Source organism: Centroberyx gerrardi, chromosome 21 (genome assembly GCF_048128805.1).
Source record: "Centroberyx gerrardi isolate f3 chromosome 21, fCenGer3.hap1.cur.20231027, whole genome shotgun sequence".
In the NCBI taxonomy this organism is placed as follows: Eukaryota; Metazoa; Chordata; class Actinopteri; order Beryciformes; family Berycidae; genus Centroberyx; species Centroberyx gerrardi.
In genome coordinates, this window is record NC_136017.1 from 15,525,307 (window position 1) to 15,553,027 (window position 27,721).

General features: G+C 41.7%; 2 protein-coding genes across 2 annotated transcripts in view; one reads left to right on the forward strand and one right to left on the reverse strand.

Moving 5' to 3' along the window:
- Positions 1-13,987, forward strand: part of cab39l (calcium binding protein 39-like) — a 20,411-nt gene extending 6,424 nt beyond the window's left edge. The window contains exons 2-9 of the mRNA XM_071913943.2: positions 4,739-4,871; positions 5,475-5,639; positions 5,777-5,895; positions 5,984-6,152; positions 6,805-6,864; positions 8,876-8,941; positions 9,619-9,762; positions 11,304-13,987. Coding sequence (XP_071770044.1) covers positions 4,770-4,871; positions 5,475-5,639; positions 5,777-5,895; positions 5,984-6,152; positions 6,805-6,864; positions 8,876-8,941; positions 9,619-9,762; positions 11,304-11,483 — 1,005 coding nt within the window. The 5' untranslated portion in view covers positions 4,739-4,769 and the 3' untranslated portion in view covers positions 11,484-13,987. The remainder of the gene's footprint in view (positions 1-4,738; positions 4,872-5,474; positions 5,640-5,776; positions 5,896-5,983; positions 6,153-6,804; positions 6,865-8,875; positions 8,942-9,618; positions 9,763-11,303) is intronic.
- A 604-nt stretch (positions 13,988-14,591) lies between these two features.
- On the reverse strand, positions 14,592-25,191 carry cdadc1 (cytidine and dCMP deaminase domain containing 1). The gene is made up of 11 exons (XM_071913944.2): positions 25,059-25,191; positions 23,788-23,891; positions 23,359-23,536; positions 22,566-22,869; positions 22,269-22,475; positions 21,242-21,375; positions 19,940-19,989; positions 18,948-19,117; positions 18,309-18,498; positions 16,886-16,934; positions 14,592-16,559 (listed from the first exon to the last, which is right to left on the reverse strand). Exons 1-11 carry the CDS (start codon positions 25,165-25,167, stop codon positions 16,459-16,461), a joined length of 1,596 nt encoding a protein of 531 aa, XP_071770045.2. The 5' UTR covers positions 25,168-25,191; the 3' UTR covers positions 14,592-16,458.
- Positions 25,192-27,721: the final 2,530 nt, after the last annotated feature.

Consider the following 27,721-nt stretch of genomic DNA (forward strand, 5'->3'; position numbering starts at 1 on the left):
TGCACACTTGCACACAGTAACTATGCTTAAGAGTGTCTGCCAAATGTAAAACTATGGAAATGGTTCTTCAGATATCATTTGACCATAATCCTAGGGATCGTCTTCTGTCGTTTTGGTGCATTCTTGGTACCCTTTGGTCCTTAGGTCCCAAATGGCTACAGCTGAGGAATCAATTTTTGGGGCAATGTGGAACCTTTTCCTTTTAGATTATACTTAAGCAGAGCTGTTAGCTGTGTGCGCTCCAACCCAGTGGGCACCAGATTAATTCCATTACATAACATTAAGTCAATCTTAAGTAGGCTACCAGTGAAAATGAAGGCTTTATAGTGACCTAAAGCTTTAGTTTTCCAGGACCCAAAGAAGTGTTATGAGATGATTAAAATGGGCCCTTTAAGTATTCTTTAATAAGTGGGAACCAAACATTTAGTCAAACAGCTGATGTTTTTGACCGGACATCATGAAGCTTCCATAGATTCTTCCCAAGTCCCTGCAAAGCAAGTCGGCTGGACAACAGACTGCAAACAAGTAGCTTTGTAACCTGAGTACAGGTTATGGTACGCTGCACAAAAGCCTGCAAAAATATGATTAGGAAAAAAAAAACAGGAAAATTTACTTACTAGCAGAGAGTGAAACAAACAGGTATGTTGCCTCTTAATCCTGCCAACTTCACATAGACTGACTGGCCGATTACAGTTACTATTAAATCAGTGTAGCCATGACAAATTTTGATGATAAAGTGAGACAGAAGGAGCCTTGTCGTGTTTTGCTTCCAGTTCTAGACATTTCTGATCAGCCGCCTAGTAGCAACTCATGCTGGGGTCACATACAGAAACTCAAAGACACCTAACATACGTCCTGGGTGAACGGACTGTAATGGGATGGAGCAAATCAAATAAAATCCAGGTGTAAATGCACCCAAGAGTGAACAGAAGATCTGATCACCCAAACCACCCCCATGTAAATAGACCTAAGCACATGGATCCAACATCTTGTGGACGTATCTTAGAGTGTCCCTGGTGTTACAAGGCATCTCGGGTCATGCGATTTGGTCTCTCATGTTGTTGAATGTGAATCAGCCGTCTGCATTTTGAGCCAAATATCATCGTCTCTCTGTCAGAGTAAAGAAGAACACCAGCGCTACACAACATTTGGCCCGTTTGGTAGAGCGTGACACTGAAACAGATGTCTTTGTATAGCAGTTTGAAATGTCCTGCTGCCCCAACTATAGGGGTGAGCGCTGCCATTCTGTTGAGGGAAGCGAAGAGGCCGAGCTGAGATGAGATCATTTAGTCTTTGTCAGGGGAGTGACCTTGTGATTCCAATTCTGCCTGTTTTCATGTTTTTGCTGGCACCGATGGACCCCTTGTGTCATTTCCAAAATGAATGTTCTCTGATGTCAAAGTAAGGCCATCCCTTAATTTGCGAAAAGATCACATTTTAGGGATACAGTCGATGAGTTGTTAGTTAGCGTGAGGCTGCTGCAGAGACTTTCGGTTCTTCCTTTGGCGTCCGCAGTGATGTCATCGAATATCTCTGGATAGGATTGGCTTATTCGCTTCATTCTTTCATTGTTGTACTCTAAAAAACAGCCTCTAGGTCTTGTCAGGTCATACCTGGTCTGTTTCTGTCTCAGGTATCACTCAAATTTAGGCTGACCTGGTCTCAGGTAGAGATGAACCGATAGTGGTCCTGGAGAATCTCAGGACCAGCATCTCAGGTAGAGGCGCTCAATGCAAATACTGCTAAATGAACACCTACAAACAAAGACATTTCCGGTGTAAACACTCAAATTTTGATGCTAACACCCGAAAATATTGGAAATGCTCTCTTCATCTTCAAGTTCTGTATGAGCAAATCGAGAGAATAATATTTCCTATCTTGCATTCTCAACCTATTTAAAGTATGCATATGCCATCTTCTTTTCAACTTTTTCTTCTAGCAGCAACTGACAGTGTATAAAAGTAGACATTCCTAAAGTAGGCATTTCTAAACATCCTTCTTAGGGTCACTTGCTCCAGACTGGTGGCTTTTCTGCCCCCTTGTGCATAAGTAGTTGGAGTTGGATTAGAAGCGAGGTAGAAATGGGTGTAATGAGGGATTGAGGGTGGAATGAAGGGAGGATGGGATGGAGGGTGGAGTGGTAGAAGAGGAGGATAGGTAGGGTGGATGGAGAGAGGGAGGAATGAAGGGAGGGTGGGAGTGAGAGCTGAATGCGGGTTAATGCCCTTACATTCCCGGCTAAGGATTAGCAGTCACAAGTTATGGGCCTGCTCCCGACCCAGCCTGCAGTCTGAGGCCACTGCTGCTTTTGGGTTCTCTAAAAGCTTGTTTCCATCCCCACACTCACACACTCAGTCATAGATTTGCCAATACTCTCTCTCCTACAAACACACACCAACTAAATGAATAAGAACCCTAAGCTGACTCGGAAAAGACAGGGCAAGAACTCCTCTCACTGTTAGGTGTTATGGATCAAAGCGTCCACCAAATGGCATATATCATGTTATGTGTGTGCCCGTCAGTAAGGGACATAGTGTGGTTGCAGCAGAACATTAGTCTACATCTACCTTCTTGACTGTTGATCACCAAACACTCCATGACATTCTGATCACACGGGGGCAAAATAAGAGCTGAATGCTACTCGGATATTATGAAATAAAACAAAACCCAAGCATATGGAAGACTTCATATATAGTCAAGAAAGCTGGTTGGAGTCCCAGCTGTCGCACTCTTCAAGTGTTTCTATGTTAGTGATGTCAGTTGTGTGAACACTTGTAGAAATAACATCGTGAACGGAAGCACGTCCAAACTCAGAAACAGCTCAGCAGGATGAGCAGAAGGTTTAACTGTCTCCACCTGACAGTCTGAGTGTTGCTTCAGTCCCTGATGAAAAGAAATGTTGCTAAAGTCTAAAGGTAAAGATACAAGGAGAGCATGTACATACTGATCCGATAGGCAGATCCAAGGAAATGCATGACAACAGACAGGCTGCTGTCAGGAATGTCATACATAGTGGCTCCTTAAGTCACTTACATAGACATTTACAATACGTAGACACAGATACTATATGAGATTGACACAAAATGTGGAGAGACGAATGCCAAATCAAAGATTGTCTATGTAAATCAGTCAACAACATGTAGACATAAAATGCTTATAGAGTCAGCTTTAAGAATTTGGATTTTAGCCTTATAGGCAGGCAGCGGGCTACCTATAATTTAATATAATATACTATAATATACTATATGTATACTATATATGTGTATATGAATATGGTATACTATCCAACATTCCAACATTTTTAAAACTGACGCAGCTTGATATGTTGGTAAAACTTCAGCTGGGTGCGGCTTCCTCCTTCATAACCCCCACCTTGCAGCTCTCTGGAAAGCTCAAAACTTTCAGGTAGCCTTCCAACACTTTGAGCCACTGGGTCCTTCTGCTTCAGAGAGTTTTCTCAGAGCTTTTCAGTCTTGACTTGGCATGTTGGCTTTCAAACTTTACTTGCAACCCAGGAGTGGAAAGTGAGCTCAACCCTTGACCCCAGAACATCAGAATGCACAGACAGCTGTCCTGCACTTTGAGCCACTGGGTCATCAGGCCTCAGAAGGTGTTTTCTGGGAGTTTCTCAGTCTTTCCTCTAGATACTGACTGGCATCACAGTCAGGACCCCAGCAACTTTGTGTATCTACATATCTGAATTTGTTCTCTGGATGTTTCTGGATAGCTGGATAGATTATTGATCAGTCTGATATAGCTGTCAATATTCCTCTCGGCAGCATCATGTTTGTGTCTGTGCACTGAAAATATCCCAAGCGATGGACCCAGAAGTTGTCAGAAATGTAAACGTCAGTACCAGAAAAGTATACTGAAAAAGTATACTGTTGCAAATACGCTGTTTGAACGTGTAATTTTAGTTTGAAGTTCTCAGATATTCCCAAGTCCAGAGCTCTGTTTGATAGTTAGACTCGAGATGACTTTGGAATGTGTGTCTGAGGTGCTAGAGGAATCTTGAATCACACACACGAACACACACACACACACACACACATAAAACACATTCTTATTTCTCTCTCAGCAGCCTTTTGTTGAGTTGTCATACCAACTGGTTGAAAAAGAGCAGTGTGGAGACCAAAGAGGTTTAGAAATCCACCCGTTCCAGGAATTCCTCATGATTGGTCAATTATTGTCCGTTTGGCTTAGTTCAAGGTAGAGTTTGACTGAGGGTAGACTGGTGTTTTGAAGACTGATATGTTTGATTGTATACTAATACCCAGTATAATAATAATGAAACATATTCATGCATTCCTGTGTGGAATCTGACCAAAATGCCTCATTTGAATCAATTCAGCTTAAATGCTTCCCATAGACACTAATGTAGTATTGATCAGTCATACAATAAATATGTAGTCAATCAAACTGCATCATATCCACCATATCAGAGGTGGACAACGCCCATACCCACCTTTGATCGAAAGCAGCAAGTTCACACCCCTTCTCTGGGGGTTGTCGAAAGGCATTCTGGGAAATGTAGGAAATCAAACCAAAGTAAATTAGAAAACTTAATCACAAAATAACTCCTGGAACGCACTAAAAATCACAAATAGATGATCTACTAGTGTCAGATCATCAGAGGGAGGATTTTCCTGTTGCATCAGACATATCATTGAACGCTCCTTCATTTCTTCCTGTGTGTGTGTGTGTGTGTGTGTGTGTGTGTGTGTGTGTGTGTGTCCAGGTCCTAAGGCGAGTGTGCGTGTCCATCCACCATGCCGCTGTTTGGTAAATCCCACAAGAGTCCGGCGGACATCGTCAGGACCCTGAAGGAAAACCTGGCCATCCTGGTCAAACAGGACAAGAAGACAGACAAGGTAGGGGTGGGCGGAGTATGTGTGTGTGTGTGTGTGTGTGTGTGTATATCTACATGCTAGGGTGTTCGGGGCCCCTGGGTGACAGCCCTCTGTGAAAGCAGAGCGCAGAACAGCCTGACCCTGTCATCTACTGACACTTCACTGTCAAGACACTTTCTCTTCTCTCACTCACACACACACACGCACACACACACACAGCTGCTAGCCAAGTTCAGGCTCAAGCCAGTGGCAGCTTTCTCCTTCTTATCCCCCTCTATCGAGTCTTCCCTCCTCCTCTACCAGGGTCACACTTCATCTGTAATGCATTTGTACTGAAAACTAATAGAAGAAGAACCCACAAGAAAGTTCTCCCACTGTGTGTCATCGTCAAAACTCATTTGCATATGAGAGGATTATGGGAGATTAAAATCATACCTACGGTTTGAAGGTCTGCTCGATGAAGAGCAGAGCTGATTTGTACAAAACGATTTTGCAACACCACAACAAAGTTTCATATCCAAAGAAGAAGAAGAAGTGTGTATATTCATGCTAAGGCACCCACTTACCTCCTTGTCTCCCGTCCCGTCTTCTCCGCCTCTTTCCCTCCCCCTCTCTCCTCCCCAGGCGTCCGAGGAGGTGTCGAAGTGCCTGGTGTCGATGAAGGAGATCCTGTACGGGAGCAACGACAAGGAGCCTCACACCGAGACCGTGGCCCAGCTGGCCCAGGAGCTGTACAACAGCGGCCTGCTGATATCGCTGGTAGAAAACCTGCAGGTCATAGACTTCGAGGTGAGAGAGGGGGGAAGGTGCAGGATGGATGGATGGATGAATGGATGGATGGATAGTTGATGTAAGAAATATAAGATTTGTAAGAAATGCACTTTCTGTGTGTGTGTGTGTGTGTGTGTGTGTGTGTGTGTTTCCAGGGGAAGAAGGACGTGTGTCAGATCTTCAACAACATCCTGAGGAGGCAGATCGGGACGAGGAGCCCCACCGTCGAATACTTCTGCTCCCACCAAGAGGTCCTCTTTATACTGCTGAAGGGGTGAGACACACACACACACACACACACACAGTCCAATGGCTTCCAAAAGGGTGGGACCAACACTCTTTCTCTCTCTCTTTGTTGGAAGGTACGAGACGCCCCAGGTCGCGCTGAACTGCGGGATCATGCTGAGGGAGTGCATCCGCCACGAGCCGCTGGCCAAGGTGGTGCTGCACTCGGAGCATTTCCACAGCTTCTTCAACTACGTGGAGATGTCCACCTTCGACATCGCCTCCGACGCCTTCGCCACCTTCAAGGTACCTCAGGCGTTCCCGCTCCGCTCAGTCCGATGAGGCCGCTGTGCCGGTCGCTTCGCTCTGGAAACTTGGTTCTCCCTGGTTCCCCGCAGTAGGAGAACGGCTTCCGGGAAGAGTTCGATTGACATGGTTTTTTGAAAGCCGATACCGATATTTTTGGATCGAAGCTCATGCTGATATTTTGTGATAATATTCTATATCGTTAAATTCGTATTCTTTCATGCCCAAAAATCCCCTAAACTACAAGTATACAGTGTTTCGTATTTCGTGTTTTGTACCTATATTCAGTATCTTTAAATTTTAGTATTTTCATGCCAAAAATTCCCCAAAAATGTAACCCATATATCTGTCTGACTGTACATTGCAACCACATTGCCAAACATGATAGAAGATTAATACTGACAGAGATAATTAAAAAGCTAGCTCTTACATGGTGAAGAGCAGTATCTGAACCTGCGGTTTGCATTAAAACCATATCTATCCTGGTATCTATTTACTTTGGAAATAAAGAAGATAACACTGGGTTGACACTCCACTTTATTGTTTGTCATAGCTGTGGATTGGCAGACTTAGTTACTTTGCAGTTTGAAATACAATCTGTCTTTTCATATTCCCCCATAGACTTGATTCATTTTTCTCTCTCTCTCAACAGGATCTCCTGACAAGACACAAAGTGCTTGTGGCTGAATACCTAGAACAGAACTACGACGCTGTGAGTGACCTGACTGACACACACACACACACACACACACACACACACACACACACGCACTGAGTGCAATGGCTTTGAAAGCACAACATTTCTCTCTCTTCAGCCATCAGAAAATGTGAGGAATTTGAGTTTGAGATATATGAGATATGATAGGATACCATTTATTATCTTAAGGTAAATTCAGTCTACAAGACCGGAGCAGGAAATATTAAGCAAACTTTTGAAATGTCGCATAAAATAAAATGTGAATAGTGTGTTTCCATCAGCTGGGTTGAAGCAAATAAACAATTTCTGAATGTCAAAGACTCATCCACAAGAAAAATGCCCTCTTTCAAGAATTGATTTGTACTGGGAAAGTTGTTGTTGCTCTTTAGTGTCAGCTAATGTTATTTCATTCTTTCATCCAAAGACGTAAACAAAAAAAGCACTTGGCAATATTCTAATGCACCAACTAATGGCCATATAACCACAATAGAGACTTATACATGGGAGAAACTTCTAAACTGTTGTGTAATGAGAACCATTTATCAGACTGATCATGCCAAGCCTGTGCCATTATTTATTAGACAAATACATTTCCCACGCCATTTATCACATTGTTTCTTTACCAAATACAGCTTTTCAGCTTCAAGCAAACTTAAAAAAAATGTTCTGCATTATTGAGTACATTTAAGCGAAATTTGCCTTATCCATTCAGCTTGATTCAGCCAACTTGATACATCATAATTCGCCAAAAAATACACTATTCTTCTTCAGTTCTATGTAACAGCATTTGGAAAATAATAGCATGCAACAGCCACTAAAGCACTTACAAAGGGAGAAACGAGATAAGATGAAACTGAAGTGATCTCCATGGGGAAACTGGGTCGTTGCAGCAGCAGATAATAGAATACAACAAAGAAAAATGGAATACAAATAGGAATGGAGCAAATGGGGTTAATTCAACCAACCATATGTGAAATATATGAATGAAAATGAAAAACATTTGAATTACAGCATGTATGTGAGGTGTGCAAAATAACAGCAGTAGAACATACTGAGAGATTGGAAAAATTGACAATAGAATCCAGTATCTATGATATGAAAATATTCAAAATTTGATATAAATTCCTGATAGACAACCACATATATTTATGTAAATTTGCCATCTTGTTTTGAACCAACGTTACCAGGTGGAAGTTTTCAGTCATTTCACCATCCCTCCTCTGCATCCCTAACCACATAAACACACACACACACACACACACACACACACACACACACACACACCTCCCACTTGGGACACGCATCGTTCAGCCGATGGCCGCTATTTGGAAGCATAAACACAAAACAGAGCTTTGGCTGAGTGTTTTCCACTGTCCTCTGCTCTAAATGAATGCTTGAGCAGGAAGATCCCAAGAGGGGAAACACACACACGCACACACACACACACGTCTGTAACCAGCTCAGGTATCAGCCACCACAGACTGCAGTGCTCTATCAGAGTCATCTATCCAAAAAAAGGTTTGTCTCACTGAATACACTGAGGTCCCAGTCAGTCCCAGTGCTGCAGGACAGAATATTCAATAAGCCATTGTACACAGGAAAAAAAGAAAGTTTTGACTAAAAAGTTCCAGGAACTCAAAACTGGATCATTGGAAGACTTAAAAAAGTTCCTGACCCACTGAGCGTCACAGCTCCTCTAGACACAAGGCTCTGCTCTATGCTGTCAGCTCGCCCAGGCAGAGGGGCGTCTTTCATACCAGGGGCCCCCGGGGGCCCCGGCTCCAAAACCCTCCGCACAAAACTGCCTTTTTCACCTAGGACCCGGTCTGTTGACAGATGTCTGTATGTCAGTGTGGATGTCTGTCGGGAGATTTTGCTATGGGTCCAGTAGAGTGGATGTAATACGCAGGATGTGTCACACCCAGCTATAGCTTATACAGTATATGTTTGTGTTCCTGGTTTCTGTGTTACAGCATTAGTGTGTGTTGCTTGTATAATAAGGTGTGTTTCCTCTGTGTCATTGCAGGTGTTTGCAGACTATGAGAAGCTGCTGCACTCTGAGAACTACGTCACCAAGAGGCAGTCACTAAAGGTTTGGCTCTGTCTCATATGGAGCTTTGATTTCTAGCTGGGGGCAGCCAGTCTGTCTGCATTTTGGTTCAAATTTGCTCTTTTTTACTAGAAATGTGTTCCTTACTATCTTAACTTTCATTCGAATTAAAAAGTAAACTCAAAGATTAACTATAATAATGAGAAAAAAGATTCTATAATGACTCATTGCTTTGCCAAAGAGTAACTAAACTAAAGAGTAACCCACATTTGTGTAAAGCCTGATATCTAATGTTAAAAAGCATGCTACTGAAATGGTCATCTGCTATTGGCTGATCTTTGGTACCAGGTGATGTCACCACCTGTTGTACTCTATAGAAGGTGACATCACCTGGCACTAAAGATCAGCCAATAGCAGATGGGCATTTCAGTAGCATGCTTTTTACATTTTAATGTCAGGTTTTACACAGATTTGAGTTTGGAGTTTAGTTACTCTTTAAAAATCGTCTAGTAAATTTCGTACAACTCAATTAAACAATTAAAAAATGTACGTTTTTTAAGTCATTCAGTTTGCTGAGACACATCTGGGCACACAGGACTTTTGTGTCGACTATTAATAGCGTTCTCTCTCTTTCTACCCATCTTCTCATCAACATATTTTTGCTAATCTCTTTGTGATTATTGTGTGTGTGTGTGTGTGTGTGTGTGTATGTCCTCCAGCTCCTGGGTGAGCTGCTACTGGACAGACATAACTTCACGGTGATGACGCGCTACATCAGCAAGCCTGAGAACCTCAAGCTGATGATGAATCTGCTGAGGGACAAGAGTCCGAACATCCAGTTCGAGGCCTTCCACGTGTTCAAGGTAAACCCTCCGCCCTCATCCATGTGACGCACCGCTTATGGATTCATTCAGCTAGACACACTGCAACCGAGATTATAGACAAGTACATTTACCAACACACAGGATCTGATGCAACTATCCCTTGTGTAGAAACCTGGGTTGGGTGTTAGAAGAAAGAGGGTTGGGTGAGAATGTGAAACAGAGTTGGAAAGTCCTGTGGTACCGTGGTTCACGAAGAGTTTTTTTCTCATGTTAGCCAACCAGCCAACGTAATTACTTTGGTGATTATTACGGTATCAAGTAGGGTAAGTGTCTTCTACTTCGAGTGTGATTAGCTTATCCACTTGCCTTGCCTGGTACGTTCTAGGACTGATTGACTATGCTACACAATTGGCCAAAATACTCCCTGAACCTTGGTGACGTTAGGATTACCACATGACATTCCAGCTCTGTGGCTTTGGGGTTCTCAAGTGTTTACCTCCTATCACAGATGTTTGGTTGAATTAAACCCATGACTCCTCCACACCCCGCTATCAGCACTGATAAGACCTTCATTCACCCACAGTACACTTGCACTACACTGACGCTGTATGTACACTTAGCCCACATCGTCTGACCCAGTCACTTTCAACATCACCATCCACCTCACCAACAACAGGCTGATGCAGACGTTGCTGGGTTGACAGCAGTTGGTGACGAACAGCGAGTCTGAGACTTTCCCTGCCTTCGTGGTACTGTGCAGTCTCCACATCCATAGATGAAATGCTACACCTGGTTATCACACAGTCTATTAGGTAATGGTGGACAAAGGCCCTGATTCAGACAGGACAAACACGATGTAATAATATCTGCACAACCTGGGTCAGGGTTCCCACTGGTCATGGGATTCCTGGAAGATCACTGAATTGTAAGAGGTGGATTCCAGACAGGGAGACAAGAGGGAATTTGATCAATTCTTTGGGGAAGTCAGAGAATATCAGGGAGTATTACAAATGGGCCACTTTACAGGAATATAGCAGAATGTATTTTACAACTTGTTTCACGTTCATTGCATTAGATGCTGGTTTTCAGTCCAACTGTAGTGGAAACCAGATGGTTCACCCTTGTAGAAAAACAATGGAAAGGCCAATGGACTTTGGGGGTCTAAGAGAGGGTTAACAAGCCCTCAGTTGAAGGGCGTAAATATCATTATAACTACTATTTCCTTGTGTGATTTTGAAACTCTAACAACACCGATTTGTACAGAAAGTAGTTCTAGGAAAAGTCATGGAGGGACATTTTCAGAGCCGAGATATTTCAAAGCTAAAATTCAAAACAGCTGTCAAGGAAGGAGTAGCATTTTTAGGTCATGGAAGCGCTCCAACTTAGTTATGGAAAAGTGATGGAATTTTACATCAGGGCCACAGTGGGAACCCATTGCATTCACACCACCAGGTGTATATAAGGCCATACATGTACAGAAAGTGTCTATGCGTACAGACGTGTTGTAAAACCTTATCAATATATTCCATTACTGCCTGCTGTCATTCGAAATGTCGCTTTTCCGCCGCTCCCATCCGCAGGTGTTTGTAGCGAACCCCAACAAGACGCAGCCCATCATCGACATCCTGCTCAAGAACCAGACCAAACTAATCGACTTCCTGAGCAACTTCCAGAGGGATCGCACGGACGACGAGCAGTTCAACGACGAGAAGACCTACCTAATCAAACAGATCAGGGATCTGAAGAAACCGGCCTCCTAGAAAAAGCATCCTTCCCCCCCCAACCCTCTACCCCGACTTTTTATTGATAGGAAGACATAGAAAAAAAACACATTAACAATAATGGTTATTCTATTTAAAACAAAAAAAAATCTTCGAGACGTTATTTGTCTTTTCTTCTCTCTTTGTTGGTTCATTAAAAACTTGTGCAAAGAATAGTTCTCAATCACTGATCTGTTTGGTTTTTTTTGTAATATTCTGTTTTCATGAAATCTTTTTTTTTTCATCTGTAGCGTGTAGTGCCACAACTCATGGTGTTGGAGGCAGTTGATTTGCTCTGTTGGGAGAACCAATGGTTAAAAAGCTCCATCCAGAATGGTCCAGTGGCTTAGAGGTGGGGATAAATGTGTGACCATTTTTGTAGTTTTATCTCAGTCGCCATTCGTAGGCATGTGCTCTCTCAAGTTCAAACAGATAATAATGGCTAAAACTTCTTACGTTGGGTCAAAGAGTCTGGTTAGGACCGGGCAAATCTAAATATCGTAGAATGAATACACATCTTTAGTGTGAAATACATTCTCGGTTGCTGGTTTCTCAATAGCAAATTTGTGCTTCTTCTTTCTTTGGAAGCCAAATGACAAATGTGACAGTATTGTTTAGATGCTTTTTGGAGCCCATACTATTATTTTTGCTGTACTCCCAACACCAGTGATTGAACAATTTTGCCAACATACTTTCATGGATACATACTGGTAGACGGATAACGATCGTCTCCTTCTCGCATATTCCTACTCCAACATTTTTTAGATCATAGCTGAACCAAAACTCAACACCTATTTTGATTTTTTGCTGGCTTGAGACATTCATCAAGTTTTTGTTAAATTGGTTAACATCTTCTATTTGTAGTTTGTAGCATTGCCAATGCAAATCGGAGAGGATTGAGACGTTAGAAACATCCGCGCGTGCTGTTCCAGTTAGTTCCATAAGCTGTAGTAAGACTGAGAATAGAGCTGAGAGAAATGGTTTCAATCCCCATTGATTAAAAAGTAGCATTGCCAACAAATTGGAAATTGTAGAATTCTTGTCGCTTTTTAACTGGATCTTCAAATTGGGCTTCTATCAATACACTAATCTTCAGTCATTTTGATCATTGGTTCTCTTTGCTGGTGGCTGATAGCACTTTCTGTGTGATAAAATAATATGATGATTTAAACTTTTTTTTGTTGATCTTAAGCTGATTACTGTTTTCACAGGGCTTGATGGTAATGTTTTTTTTTTTTTTTTAAGTGGTTTCATTTTCTGTCATTTGTATATGGTTTGTACATCTGAAGTGAGTGCCATTGTGAGTGAGATTGAAAATGAACAGAAGGCACTTTGTTGTGGGGAGAGGACTGACTCCTTGTTAAAAGAGGTGGCGAGCTGGAAGATGGCTGTTTGTGTGTTTGTTTCACCGCTTTTCCCTTCTGTACTGTAATGAATTCTTTGGCGTTTTTGTCCCAGTTTGGATCTGAAGTTGGTTATTTGCGCGGAAACGGTAGAGAATACTCTGAGGTGCCTTTTTGGTTTGGTGTAGTTTTCCCTTCTTTTCTCTCATTTCTTCTGTTTTTTTTTGTATTTTTCCAATATCTTTCTAGGGGGAGCTTAATTATTATGTTGATGAAAATATGCTCTGGATAGAACATATTTGTTGTGATTAAGCAGTGAACCTCTTAACTCGCTATATTTGAGTTACGCTGTCAAAGAAACATTTTCCTTTATGAACTTCTTTGCAGCTGATTGATTGCAGTTGTGCACGGACCAGGGGTCTGAGTTTCCCTGCGGGTTGGTAGCCGAAGTCGCGCTGTTGAAGTATGCGACTGCGCCGGCTACAAACTCAACTGGAAACTTGCCCTCAGAATGAGGCCAAATCTCAGACAGGACGTCCTGGGAAGAGTCCAAAGTTCACCTATAACAGGATTACATGGTGAAATCGAGCTGTGAAAAATACACATGTAGTTAAAGGACCAGAAGATGTGGAAGTTCAATGATAATAATAATAATAAAAAGAAAAACGCTACCTGTAAGATGGTGTTGGGTTTTTATAGTTGACAGAAGTGAAGAATTAACAGACCCCCAATCCAGAATTTATTTGGCCATATATATTTTACGTGTCCACTAAATTCTTCATGAGTTTGAGCATACATGGACATTTTTTTGCAATTCAACATAACGCTATAAAACATAAAATACAGGTCTCTTTTACTTCAGCATGTGCAAAGGTGTTAGGAGACACTTTTACAGCCTCAAAATATATTTCAAATATATTTCATCTCTTAAGTCCAGTGAATCAAAACAGAAATAAAGCAGTAGCGGAGAACAGTGGGGTGCCAATGAACATCATGACGCCATCCAATAAGTCATGTGAACAGCAACCGTTATTATAACTGCAAAATGACAAAAACAAAAAAAACAGTTCATGTTATAATGACTTGTCTTTGGTGAAAAGAAAATACAAGCTGTTTTGGATGCTATAAACTGTGACAGTATTACGCTCTATCAAACATTGCTTCAAAACATAAAACAAGAGATGTAAAAATGTACATCAGAAATGTCACTTGAGCCAAATTCAACTAGTTCTTTGGGTTTTTCATCCGTTTCTCCAACTGCAATAGCCAAAAAAATCTGGTCCCAGCAAAACTAGACATTATTTTACCAGTGTCCTCTAAGCAGTTACCATTTGAAAACCACCTATTTTCCACATTGATGCTATTGTACATTCACAACAAATAAAAGGATGGAAATGCATACAGTGGGTCTGTGCTTATTTGAAGTTTCTGGATTTTTTTCTTATGCTTTATGGAAAATGGCTGGTGCTTTGAATGCAGAATGGCAGCAATGCTAACATGCTATTTTATTGGTTAATGAATGTGCCGATATAGAACTATTTTCCTAAAAATGCGACACGTTCCAATTTAAAATGTCAAAGTATCCCTTTAAAGGATAAAACTATTCAGAAGAGTTAGGATTTTCAAGTTGCAAACAAGTTGGCTTTGTCTTTAAAAAATGAGAAAATGTATTTTGGTTTTTCATATATATATATATATATATATATATATGTATATATATATATATATATATATATATATATATATATATATATATATTTATATATATATATCTTATAAAGTATGTCAGCATAAAACGGTGGATAAACTATTAAGCAATGAAAAAGATGGAATAGAATGAAATACTGTAACTGTTGCATTTAAACCACATCATGTTTCTCTGGGTCGTTGGACATTCTGGACACCATATACCAAGCCCATTAAAACATAATAAATCTGTAATATTATTATTATTCTTAGTAAAATCGTACAGATTGAAAGACAGCTAAATGTCCTTCAAATATTCTCACAGCGATGTCCTCCCAAGTGCCAGAACGCCATGCAGCGTCTGCAATTCTTGAAAACTCTAAGTACAGCAATTGACTTACATGTAGTCCTTTATTCAGTGCTCCCATACATACGTTATCAAACATCTTTCATCATTTAAATAACCTATACACCAATTCAATAAAAAAATAAAATGACAAACAAATCTACTTATTTCACTGTATATATTACTCACTTTCAATATCCTTATTCCCTGCCCTTGTTTCTTACAGCTTTTAAAATTGTCCTACATCCACTTTGTCCATGAAAGTTTGCTCTGTATGCATTCTTTACCTCTTCTACCTATCCATCCATCCATCCATCCCTCCTTCCTTCCTTCCGTAACTCCATCTCTTCTTAGTGGTTTCACATGAGGTCAGTCTGTTGCTTTTCAACTTGTCCTCGTCTCTCCCATCCAGCGACACCGACGACTTCTGAGCGATTGAACTAGTGAAAGATTGGAAGTAAGCATAGCTTGGGAGAACGGAGCCCAGTTTGCATCCGGTTGTTTTCAGATCAAGTATTCCAGCAAGGCTAGTAAGCCTTCAGTAGGACGGTTAGTAAATGTTGTCAGGTTGAACACTGATTTGAGAGCAGACTTGAAATTACAAATGTCTGCCATACCTCAGATTTTGGCCTTAAAGGAATACAAGTTTCTGGTAGATTGTCAGGTCCAAAATGATTCACATGTCCCTGGTAGATGATTGGCTCTGGTGCTCCATGCTAACACTGTAGCATACACTATGTTGAGTGATAGCAGGCCACTAACATTATCCAAAGTAAGAGTACTAACCTTTTAGTAATAAAGTTGTTAGTGGTTTTTACTATATGGCCTGTGGATTCATACATTTTAAAACAGAAATATGAACTCAATATAGCTGATGTAACTTTATGTAGGTTTATTTTAGGAACTATTTCAGGTGAACAACTACATATTCATCCACTGCGGAGTGATTTTTAGCTGTAAACAGTCTCCCATCATTGACCACCTTCAAGTCCTATGGAAACAGAGAAAGTAGTCCCTGCTAGTTCAAAACAGTATGTTACTTTTATATCATATTCCATGTAAATTTTACCAATCTCCTACACAAAACTGCCAGATTTAGCCACATATAATTTCAGATCACTCACCATTTAGCTTTAGAGCTGCTACAAGTTCACATTTTCTCACTTTTGAGCTAATGCTAGTCGCCTACTATCATTGTCATCATATCACAACATAGTGTATGCTAAAGTGTTAGCGTGCTGCACCAGACCCAATGATCTACCAGGGACACATGGATGATTTTGGTGTCTGTGTTCTCATCACTTTAGCAGCTAAGTTGACCAATGGAAGAAGCTCACAAAACACTGGTGTATTCCTTCAACTGTAAATTAGACTTTTGCAAAACGGAGCCCAGACCCACATCTAAGGCATAAAATAACTAATTTTTAAACTATTTGTGACACAGATTTGATATTCTCATTGCAGTCTAGGAAAACCATCAGTATCTAGATTTTTCCCTGTTGTGGCTATATTTAGGCAGCCATAATAATATCAGATCTGTGGCACAAAGAGTTAAAAATGTGACTCTCTGCTTTTTCATATAACCGTCCATGGTTGATGTTCAGCAGACAGGGGGCGGGTCCTGGGATCTGTTGGTGCACTGCCTCTTATTGCTTTGACTCTCCTGGTCAGCCTGCCTGCCATGCTTCCCAACACAACCATCTGGGAACAAACAGAGAGGCGACTGGTCAGGTTGCTTTTTAAGATTTCAGAACATTCATTCATTTTTTGAACATACAACTCATTCATTTGTAAAGGGAGAATGATTTTTTCTTGGTTTGTATTCGTGATCAGACCCCTAGTTGGTAAATAAAGCAGCCAAATCTCTCTGATTGTAGAGATGAATCTTGTCAAACACCTGATTGATATTCTTGGAATACAAAAAGCCAATTTTCAAGAATGCCAAATAACAATATAACTTATATATAACTTTACTATTGCAATGCATTGTTGACAATGGCACAATTATGACAAGATGGAGAACTCACTGGCAAGATAAGAAGAAGACGACGACACAGAGCCAACTGACTTCTGCCACTGTGAAGACAGAAAAACAATGTTAGATTCTACAAGCCAGTGAAACTTACAGCCATGTTAGGTTCTTATCTGCCTTCTTCAACTGCACCAATCTACAGCACAGCGGCTTTTCAAAAGTTACAAGGCATTGTCTTTTCCCGTAGCTCTCCATGTTGAATGAGAGGAGATTTAATTATGCAACAAAGTATGTACAGTAGGTTTGTATGTAGCCATTTAATTTATCTATTTATCAAATACTCAATAAATACTCAACATAGACATGTTGACTGAGTAGGCAGGCAGTACATTTGCATTTACAGTACGTTTAAAGTATTTCAATGACACTTTTATCCAGAGGAAACAACAAAAGCAACACCAGACTATAGATGGAACAAATATTGCTGTATCCCTATACTATCTATGTATAATAGAGAAGTGCTATGGTGAAGATCTTTTTAACCTTTATTTGTTCAGGGAAAGTCAGCTGAGCTCCATGCTCTTTTCCAGCAACGTCCTGCTTCACATTCATACAGTTCCACACATTCACTCTGGAAGCTGCCCAGTACAACCTGTCCTCTACTGCTGGCTACTGAGCAGCTGCAATGGAGCAGTTTGGGGGATTACCTGCTTTGGTAAAAGGGCACCTCAACAGTAGTTGTTTAGGCAGAGGAAATGCCTCTCATTCACTCTCCCCAGACAGATTTTCCCAACTGGTCAAGGCATTCCAACTAGTGACCCTGTGATCACAGGCACTAACTTCAAGAATACTGCTGCTCTGTCTTAAAAAACTATTCAAAATGTAGTACTGTACAGTATATTTATTTTATATACAGTATATTCTAGAAATGTACATGAAGGTACAGCTTTCATAATAGTATTCACCTGCTTCTCCTGCTGAAATGTATTCAACATTTAATATCATTTGTAACTCAGACTTCAGCTTTGGGTTAAAGGGGCACTGATCTCTTCTATCATGTTATTTAAGAAAGGAATATGGGTGTTTTTACTATTAAACTGACCAGATGATTATACAGCACATTCAAGAACTGATTAACAGAAAAAAATAAAATTTTGAAGACTTTTCTTGTATATTTTGGTTATGTTTTTGCTTTAATTTTCACTTGTTCTCTGTTTATGTGCCTCTTTCATCTGTTTTTATGGACCCCAGGAAGACTAGCTGTTACCTTGGTGATAGCTAATAAGGATCCTAATAAACTAATCTATGACATTATCGACCTCTATTGGCGGCCAGTAGGAACTGCAACAACATAGACTGAACTATATCCTCCTATACAAGTGTCTAGTACAGTAAAGTACAGTAGTTTGTAGTAAATTCGGTCTTTCTAGCTGTTTTTCTGTCTATTTATACATCCATCCCTCCATCCATGTACTCACTATGAACTTGCTGACTCCCTTCAGGCTGCTGAACCTCAGGTAGGAAATGTCTCCCTTGTCCTTGCCGCTGTCCAGGTCGGTGGTGTAGATGTGCGTGATGCCGGCTCCTCTGATCAGAGGGATGCACTCATCGCACGGACATTTAGTTACAAACAGCATGGTGGACTCCTCCGATCTGATGTCCCGACTCCTGAAACCATCGGGAAGAACTCTGTGAAACACTCTTTTAAGATAAGGCAGGAAGAAACTTGGGAAATCGGGTCATTGCAGCAGCAAATAATAAGAAAAAGCAAGAAAATAGAATATAAATAAGAACATAAGTATGGGGGAAAAAATGGACTTGTATGTACGATATATATACTATAATATGTAAGATAGGAAAATAAAACGAAGATATGAAATATATGAAGTATGAGATAAGAGAAAATTTAAAAATAAAATCAAGATATATGCAGTAGATAACACATTAGAAGGATATGAGAATATGAAGAGTAGCCATTCTGAATTGAGCATGAACGCCTGTAGTGTGAAAGTACCTACATTCGCTGGTTATCTGGCAGTTAAGAAAAAAAAATCCACTCTGTCAAGTGGGTGTGTACCTAAGGAATGATAAAACCTGATAGAAGTGTGTGTTCTGACCTGAAGGTGAGGGCGTTCTGCTCTGCATGGACAATGTATCTGTATTTGCGTCTCTGTCGGTCCTGCTGTTTGTTGTCCATCTGCGGGTACTCGGCGTACTGCGAGCCCGCTGGGTAGGCGTTGTACCCACAACCCACCAGGTCCAGACGCCCTGTACCATCACAGCCGGCCTGGGACAACAGAGCAGAGCAGAATGCCACATCAATAGAGAGTCAATGATACAGTATTTTGGAACATTTTCCTGTTGGTCATCAATCATCCATGTGTCCCTGGTAGATTGTTGTAGATTGTACTTCATGCTAACACTTTAGCATACAATATGTTGAGTGCTAGTAGGCTCCATGCTAACACTTTACACACTTTTGTAGCCAGGTTTATTTTTGGAACCATTTCAGGTGAACAACCATGTATTCATCTGCTGTGGAGTGATTTTCAGCTGTAAACAGTCTCCCATCACCTACTACCTTCACTTCCTATAGAAACAGGTAAAGTAGTCCCTGCTGGTTATTTTTATATCAAATTTTGTGTAAATTTTACCAATTTTCTACACAAACAGATAATGCTAATAGCCTACTATCAATCAACGTAGTGTCTGTTAAAGTGTTAGCATGGACCACCCATCTACCGGGGACACATGGGTGATTCTGGTGTCTATGTTAACAGGCAAATCTCCCAAAAACTGTATCTGCAAATCTACAGACAGTAGTAGTGCTAGATGACAAGAATTTGTCTAATTTCATTAAAATATCTTTTCATCGAAATAATTTCCTATCCTAACCTGAAGCAGTATACTGTAGCCACCCTCACTGACATCAATGGATTTATCTGATGCTGTTTGGAGCAGAACAAAAATCTGCATTCATGAGGCTAATATTATCAGTTCAAGCTGTCTGCAAAGTATCAAATCTGAACTGAAGCTACTAAACGGAAATAGTATAATATAATATAATAGTATAGTCAAATCAAAGCAAAGAGAAGAGGGTTGAGCTCACCGACTGCCCCTCTGCCCAGATAACAGCACCCACGCCCACCTTAGGGTCCTCTGGAATGAAAATGGCAGATTACATGTTAGGACCTGGTGACAAATGGACAATTTGAAAGGAATGTTCTTTTAAATTATTTTGACCTTTCTGGCAGTAGGATACAGTCTTAAACAGGAATGCAGCTCTAGACTGACAAAACAAGAGGATTACATGGTAAGTTGCTTTTGAACACACCACTCCCATCCATATCTAAAGGGAGATCGTTTCTTGCTTTGTGTTCCTGATCAGACCCCTAGTGGCTGAATGAAGCATTATTTGATCTTATCTATTCTATTAATTTCCTCTTTTGCATTTCTTTAACCTGTATTTTCATTGCGTTTACATGCTTTTATTGACCACACAACCACAAAAATAAAACGGTGACTAAGAATCTTTGGCAATGTCATCTATGCTTCTCGACTTTATGGTTTTGGAACACCCTCAAGGTTTCCTCAGGCTAAAATATCAAAGCTGGAATGCTGATGGAGTAGTTTGAGTCTCATCATTTGAGACCAGTTATGCCATCCAGACTAAACGGTGATCACACCCATCCAGTGAAACCAGAAGAGTCAGACAGCTTTCCTATGGCTCGACAAAAATCTTCAGACACCAGCAGTATTCAGACCTTCTCCCCTATCTTCTCCTCTATTTTCACCCTATTATATTCCTGTCTTTTCCCGCAAAGAAAAATAGAATATAAAGAGGAATAGAGCAAAATGGGGGGTGTTAAAGTGGTAATACGCAAGATTCTCGTTCTTTTTATTATGTGTCCATCTTTGGTGCTCAGCGCTCATTGCTGTGGTGTTTCTGCACTGCACTTCCCAGAGATCACCTGTCAATCAAACAGTGTGTCCAGTACTGTGACGTCTTTTTCCTTGGATATTCTATTGATGAGGTTTCAGTTTCTGTAGGTGGCACTCTCACTGACAATTGGGCTGGATTAAGAGCGCCTAGTGTCTACAACACTATCCTGGAAAGGCCTTTACTCTGTCACAGTTAAGGTCCCATACTGTGGAGGCATGGACTGACCCTCCTCCTCATGCTAAGCAGGGCAGCCTAGAAGTGTGAATGTACAGCAGTGTGCTTCTTAAAAAGGGCCTGCATGCTCAGTCAAGTGTCCCTGAATAAAAGGTTAAAAACACAGGGGCATTTGTGAGTGGGATAAGAAGATGCGTGACAACAGCTTACGCGAAACATGACCTGAACCGGGATATGGTCTGGTATTCTGTGCATGCTAATGTAGTCAGTGACAAGCAGAAGAAGCAACCAGACCTGTTCTGTAGGCCAGCAGCCTGGCTTGGATGATGCAGTGGCGAGCCACTTCTTGGGACACTCCCTCGTAATGAGGAGGCGTTGAGGTCTTGGCCGGTGACAGCTGGGATGGGTCGCCGGTCGAAGACTGTTCCCTGGGAGCCAGAAATGACAAGATCAATGCCCAACAACAAAGGTGGATAGCAGGTACAAAAAGGTGTGGGACAGTTTTTGCCTGCACACACTCATTGGCAGGATGGTGATCTAAGGCACCAGTCTCTGGTCTCTGAATCTAGAGGCATGGATTCAAATTAGGGATGACCATTCTTTCTAGGAGTGTCACTTCATACAACTGTCAACTGTCAAAAACAGAATAAAACATGATCTTTTGTTTAAAACAACTTAATAGTCTTAAGATAGGCATGTCTGAGAAGCTTAACCTGTTTTGCACCTGCATTTGTACTAACATTCTTTCAAAAATGCATTTCGCTATTGTTATCGGCCGATATAGGTGGGAAAGATCTTCAACAAACCATATGGGCGCATCCTTAATTCAAATCCCACGTCTGACAAGCAGTTTTGATGCACATTTAATTGGTGGTTTCCTTTTAATACCAGACTTTTTCGGACACCCTGTAGAGCAACTAGACAGGGGAAGCGTCCATAACGAAGGACTGATGGTCCTCAACGATTACAACGTAGGGATGAAGTCTACCATTTGAACCCCCGAACCATCTGGGTAAGATTTGGTGGGGAAAGTGAACTGAGGGAAGAAGGGAGCGAGTAAAGCTCTTCCTCCACTCAGCCACTATTGCCGAGTTGCCCTTGACCAAGGCTCTTAACCCCCAATTGTTCTAGTGGAGCTGCTCAGTGGCGAAGAGTAGAAGCGTGTGATTCTACTGGGCAGCTCCCTGGTGTCGATGGACGTACAGTAACTGAATGAATGTGAATCAGGGTGGTGCTGTCAGAGAAACCCTTCGCTGGATAAATAAAGGTTAAAAAACGTAAGAACCGCGATGGGAAGGCAGACTCGGAGTGCGTCTCTTACCTGTAGAAGCCATGGTGGAGTTGCGGCACCCCAGCAGCCACTGTAGCCAGAACGCCGACCAGGTCCCTCATGTTGTGTCTCAGGCTGGAGAAGTAGGGCTCCATGCAGAAGTTCTCCAGGCCCATCTGGGTCAAAACCTCTCGGTGCTGCTGTGCCTTCTCAATCAAGAACTCTTTGGAGAACTCCTCCAGGCGTCTCCTCCGCTGTCTGGAGAACAGGAAGCATTTATAAAACATATATAAAAAAGGATAACCCTTGCATGATTAAATAAGACAGACAGACAGACAGACAGAGTACCCGGTGAAGAACTTCTCTGCGTCCAGCTCTGGTTCATCGCCTGTCACTCTCTCCATGAAGTCACTCCCCCTGGAGGTCTCGTCTATGAACTGTGCCAGGCCGTGCGCCAGCGGCTGCAGCAGCATGCAGATGTGAGGACGGCTGTTGGATTTCAGTTTCTCTGTTGCCACAACGTCCAGCGTGGCCTCCTGGGCAACGTAGTCAGTTGGATCGTGGGAATGGTAATGTGAATGGTTTGTAGAGGCGGGCCGTAGCATGCTGACCTCGGGGTCCCCGGGCCAGAAGGAGATCTGACTGACTCCGGCTGGAAAAGAGAAAAAGACATCACCAGTGTTTATTTTCCAGGTGTTGTTAAAGTTATTATGGCAGCAAGGAAGGATTCACATCTACTGACGCTATGGCAAGCATGACTATAACGGATTCCTGTATAAAAATGGCTGCTTGCCAAGATAAATGATAGTGAAAGTAAAATCATTGCAATGCTATTCAAGGAGAAACTGTCCGAGAAAGGTTACATAATGACAGAGGAAAGTGTAGGAGATACCCATGAAGGCAGAGAGGTTAGAGAGAATGCTTAGCTGATTGAGAAATGACTTGGAGTCCCTCAATGTCTTAGCAGCTCATCACTGTATGGGAAGGAGGTCCTTGAGTTTCTTCTGAGTAGCGTACAGATAGTGTGCACATGGATGGATAGATGGATAGATGGATGTCTGTCTATTCATTCATCCAGCCATGTCTTTCTGCCTTTCTATCCGTCTCTCTATCTATCTATCGCCCCTCTCTCTCTCCTCACCGTTGATGATCATCTTGAGGCAGGAGGCGCAGGGTCTTCTAGAGAAGTACAGCTGACAGTCGGCCAGTCTGGCTCCATGTCGGATGATGGCTACCTGTCCTGCGTGGAGTTCAGGCCCCGAACAGTGGAGTCCCGCCACCTTACCGTCCCGAACCACCACCAGACCCGTCCCACGGACCTGCAACCCACCAGACACAACAATTAGAGGTCCGCTAATACCTACTGTCACTCAACACAGTGTAAGCTAAAGTAGGGATCTACCGGGGGACATGCAGATGATTTTGGTGTCTGTGTTCTCATAACTTAACAGGGAAAATGTCCAATGGGACAATCTCCCAAAAACTTTAAATATAAAATCAACATGAACTGGCTAAATCTGCCAAGAGGGTCTGTGTCTCTGTTTGTTTGTACACCAGATTCATTTACAACCTGACTGTGGTCTTCGTCTTCAGGTTGCTCCTGAGGGAACAGCTCCATCCACAGGCTCAACAGGGTGAACAAGTTTACCTTTGACAACCTGGGGGGGCCTTGGCCTGGTAGAGATACATACAGAGAGAGAGAGAGAGAGAGAGAGAGAGAGAGAGAGAGAGAGAGAGAGAGAAAGTGAGTGTGTGTGTGTGTGTGGTTTTAGAAGTGGGCTTGTGACCGGAATCCCTGGACCAGCTGGGAAACTCTGGACAGGATAAGTGAATGAGTAATAACCTTGCCCCTTCTCTGCCTCCTGTTGGGCTGTTCCAAGGTGTGACAGTATATAATTGTATGTATGTGAAGGAGGGTGATGTTGTAAGAAGTATAAATCAAGGGGGTGGAGAGGGTTGTCCAACTCAAACTCATCTCCTGTAGCAAAACAAATGCCATATCACCAGCAAAAGCAAGCAGTGCCCCATTTATCTCATTTTAGCCAGTATGCTGTAGAAACTCCATTGACTCAAACAGATGGTTATCTGTTTGAGATTTTATGATTCATCACCAATGGTTTGGTGTGGTTGCAGGGTTATGACTGGGGATATAGGCATCTTTTTAGGTTGAGATGGAACATTATGACCTAAATTCATAGCAGACATCATAGTCAATTGTATTAAACTGATGTAAGGTACATGAGGATTGGGTCACTTGAGGAAAAAACTACATAAATGAATGAATTTCTGACAATATAACTAATTTGTGTTTATATTGGTGGTTGTTTGCCTTATGATGATCACCGACTGGTGGTCAGAGGTCAGCCACCTTTTTATTTACAGCTACATCACTGGTCATGACACCTCTATTTTCCATGATAGACTATCTGGTCACTGTCACATAGACAAGCAAGGTTGGAGAGATTATATCTCTCTCAATCCATGACTTTATTATCATGGCTGTTTATCAGAAGCAATATTGCCACAGCAGTACACAACAGGAACCAACAAACATCAAGTTGAATCCTTTAAATTGATACTGAGATGATTATTTGGGTCAAAAGCATGTATTATAGTAGCCTATACAACTGTATACTGTGAAATGGTAAACATTCTATGCTATACTAGATATTGTATACTCTCACTCTCTCTCACACGCGCACTCTCTCTTAATTCAAATCAGTTTAACTGGCATGTCAAGAAAGAGAAACCTATTTACCTAAACCAATATAGTATCAACTCTCCCTCCATCTCTGTTTCTCTCTCTCTCTCTCTCTCTCTCTCACTCTCTCTCTCTCTCACCTTGTACTCTGCTGTCTGTCTGGGTGCTGGTGTCTCTCACATCTCGACCCGGCCTGGATTGGCCAGGGTCGGCTCGGTTCTCTAGCTGCTCGGTTCTTGCTGTTTCCATCCAATCCGCAAACTGTCAAAATTATCGCGAACTGGCTTCCAGCACGAGGGCAACTGGGAGAGGGTCCAGTTAGAACAGTATCAATATTACTCTACAAGTGTCAAGTCAGCCAGAATGACAGCGAAATTTGCCGGTCGCAGCTTTCAAAATAAAAGCACTATCGACGAACGTAGCAACATTTTTTTGTAATACCAATTGCGAAAGTGAAAATAACGACGGTATTTAAAGTAGAAAATGTAATGAAATTAAATAAAAATACAACTGCGTTGTTTTTTTTTTTCAAACACCCCCTTTCCCAGTTTAAATTAATGCCCATGGCCTATTATCGCAAGATGCAATTCTACCGTTAGCCGATTTGGGGCTGTCAAAAATCACAAAGACTCAAATACAAAACTTAGCTTATTTTTCAGCTAGCGTTTCACTCCATATGTATTCTAATGATTCACCTGGCTACTTTGATGTGTTGTTCTGTCCACCCCGATATTAGTTTTTCCCCCCAGGACTATCCAATTTTGCGCTTTTATTTGAAAGGCAAGTTCGCCTTACTTCTGTTCTTTTTCCAGCTAACTCTGGCTAGCTTGACGCAGCTCCGAGTTGCTTCCGGAAATATCCTCTGACGTGGACGAATGGGCGGGACCAATGGTTCTGTGAGCTCTAGTGCAAAGTGCAAAGATTGCGAGAATAAAAAAGAAGACTTCCGGTTACAACTTTCAAAATAAACGTTTAAAGTTTTTCTCTCTCCACATTTAAGTGATTGTGAAAAAACAAAAACGTATTTCAGGAGGAATCTGTAGCAAAGTAAAATACAACTGTTGTTATGTCCTTTTACAGTAAAAATTAATAGCGATGTAGTCAGCCAGAGCTGCCTCCAGGTAAATGTCCTGTGCTTGTCATCTGTTAGGCTGTTGAAGTTCACAAAGACTCAAACACCAAACAGTGTAAGTGGAAGTCACACAGGAGGTCTGACTTGACACCAAGGCCAACATGCCGTTAATAAGCTATGGGTTAAATGCCTCAGAAGTGGTGAAAAATTATATATTTTATGGGTCTTGCGCATGGGTGTGGCAAAATGGCTCGATAGTGCCCCCTACAAAATTTCAACGAAGTAGCCCTCGCGGTACGTTTCACCTACATGTACGAAATGTGGTAGGCACATGTATCATGTCCAGACTTAACAAAAAGTCTCTTGGTGCCATGACCTAAACCCAACAGGAAGCCAGCCATTTTTAATTTATTGTGACATTTTTGTGTATTTTTTGCCATTTACAGGGGTCATACTTTAACGAACTCCTCCTAGGAGGTTAATCAGATCCACCTCAAACTTGCGCAGCGTATATAAAAGACCTTGATACGGATTTTGTAAACTGTGCGAACGGATTTGTAAACTGTACGAACGGATTTCAAAACCGTGCCCTCGGATTCACAATCTGCGCGAAGGGATTTGTAAATTGTGCGAACGGAAACGGTTTACAAATCCGTTCGCACAGATTGTGAATCCAAGGGCACGGTTTTGAAATCCGTTCGTACAGTTTACAAATCCGTTCGCACAGATTTACACATTGAGGTTTTTTTTCTACCATGTGACCCCAGAGGGGCTCTGTACCTTGACGATGAAAAGTTGGTAAACTTTTGAGTTTTCGTCGAACGGCGTGGCCATGGCGAGGCGTTGAATTTCCATGTTTCGCCACGAAACAGGAAGTGGTTTGTAACTCGACTGTACATGGTCAAATCTGCCCCAAACTTCACATGTTTCATAAGTGTCCCGGCCTGAAGACATCTACATGCCAATATTCAGTTATAGTCATAGCGCCACCTACTGGCAACAGGAAATGCCATGTTTTATACTTTGATGTACTCCTCCTAGCAGGTTGACCAGATCCACCTCAAATGTGGTCAGAAAAGCCTTAAGACCTTAATGATGCTTCATTGTGAAGATTGGGAGTTTTCATCGAACGGCGTTGCCCTGGCGGCGTGGCGAATTTCGATGTTTCGCCATGAAACAGGAAGTTGTGTTAACTTGAGTATACATTGTCCAATCTGCACCAAATTTCACATGCTGGACAAGAGTCCAGGCCTGAGGACATCTACATGCCAATATTCAGTTATAGTAATAGCATGGAAGTCAGCCATATCATCCCACATCATCCCATTTACATGAAACTTATATTGTGTGGTCTACACTTGATATACAGGAACATAACGTATAATTGGTGCATGCTCTCTAGCGCCACATAGTGGACATAGGAACTGACATTTAACTCCTTTGGGAAATGTCCGATATTCATGAAAATGCATATCCATGTCAGACGACCTCCAGTAAATGTATTGCTGCATTAATGTCCCATCTATGTAGCACCACCTACTGCCAACATGAAGTGAAGCCTAGGTGTCACATAGTTCATCAAATGGATACACAATTTCCAATATGTCATCTCCAGCGCGACATACTGAACACAGGAAATAATATGATACTCATTCATGCAGTGTTGAATAGGGTTAGGGTTAGGCTTTTGTTTCAATAGTGTCTCATATATATAGCGGTCCCACGTGGACA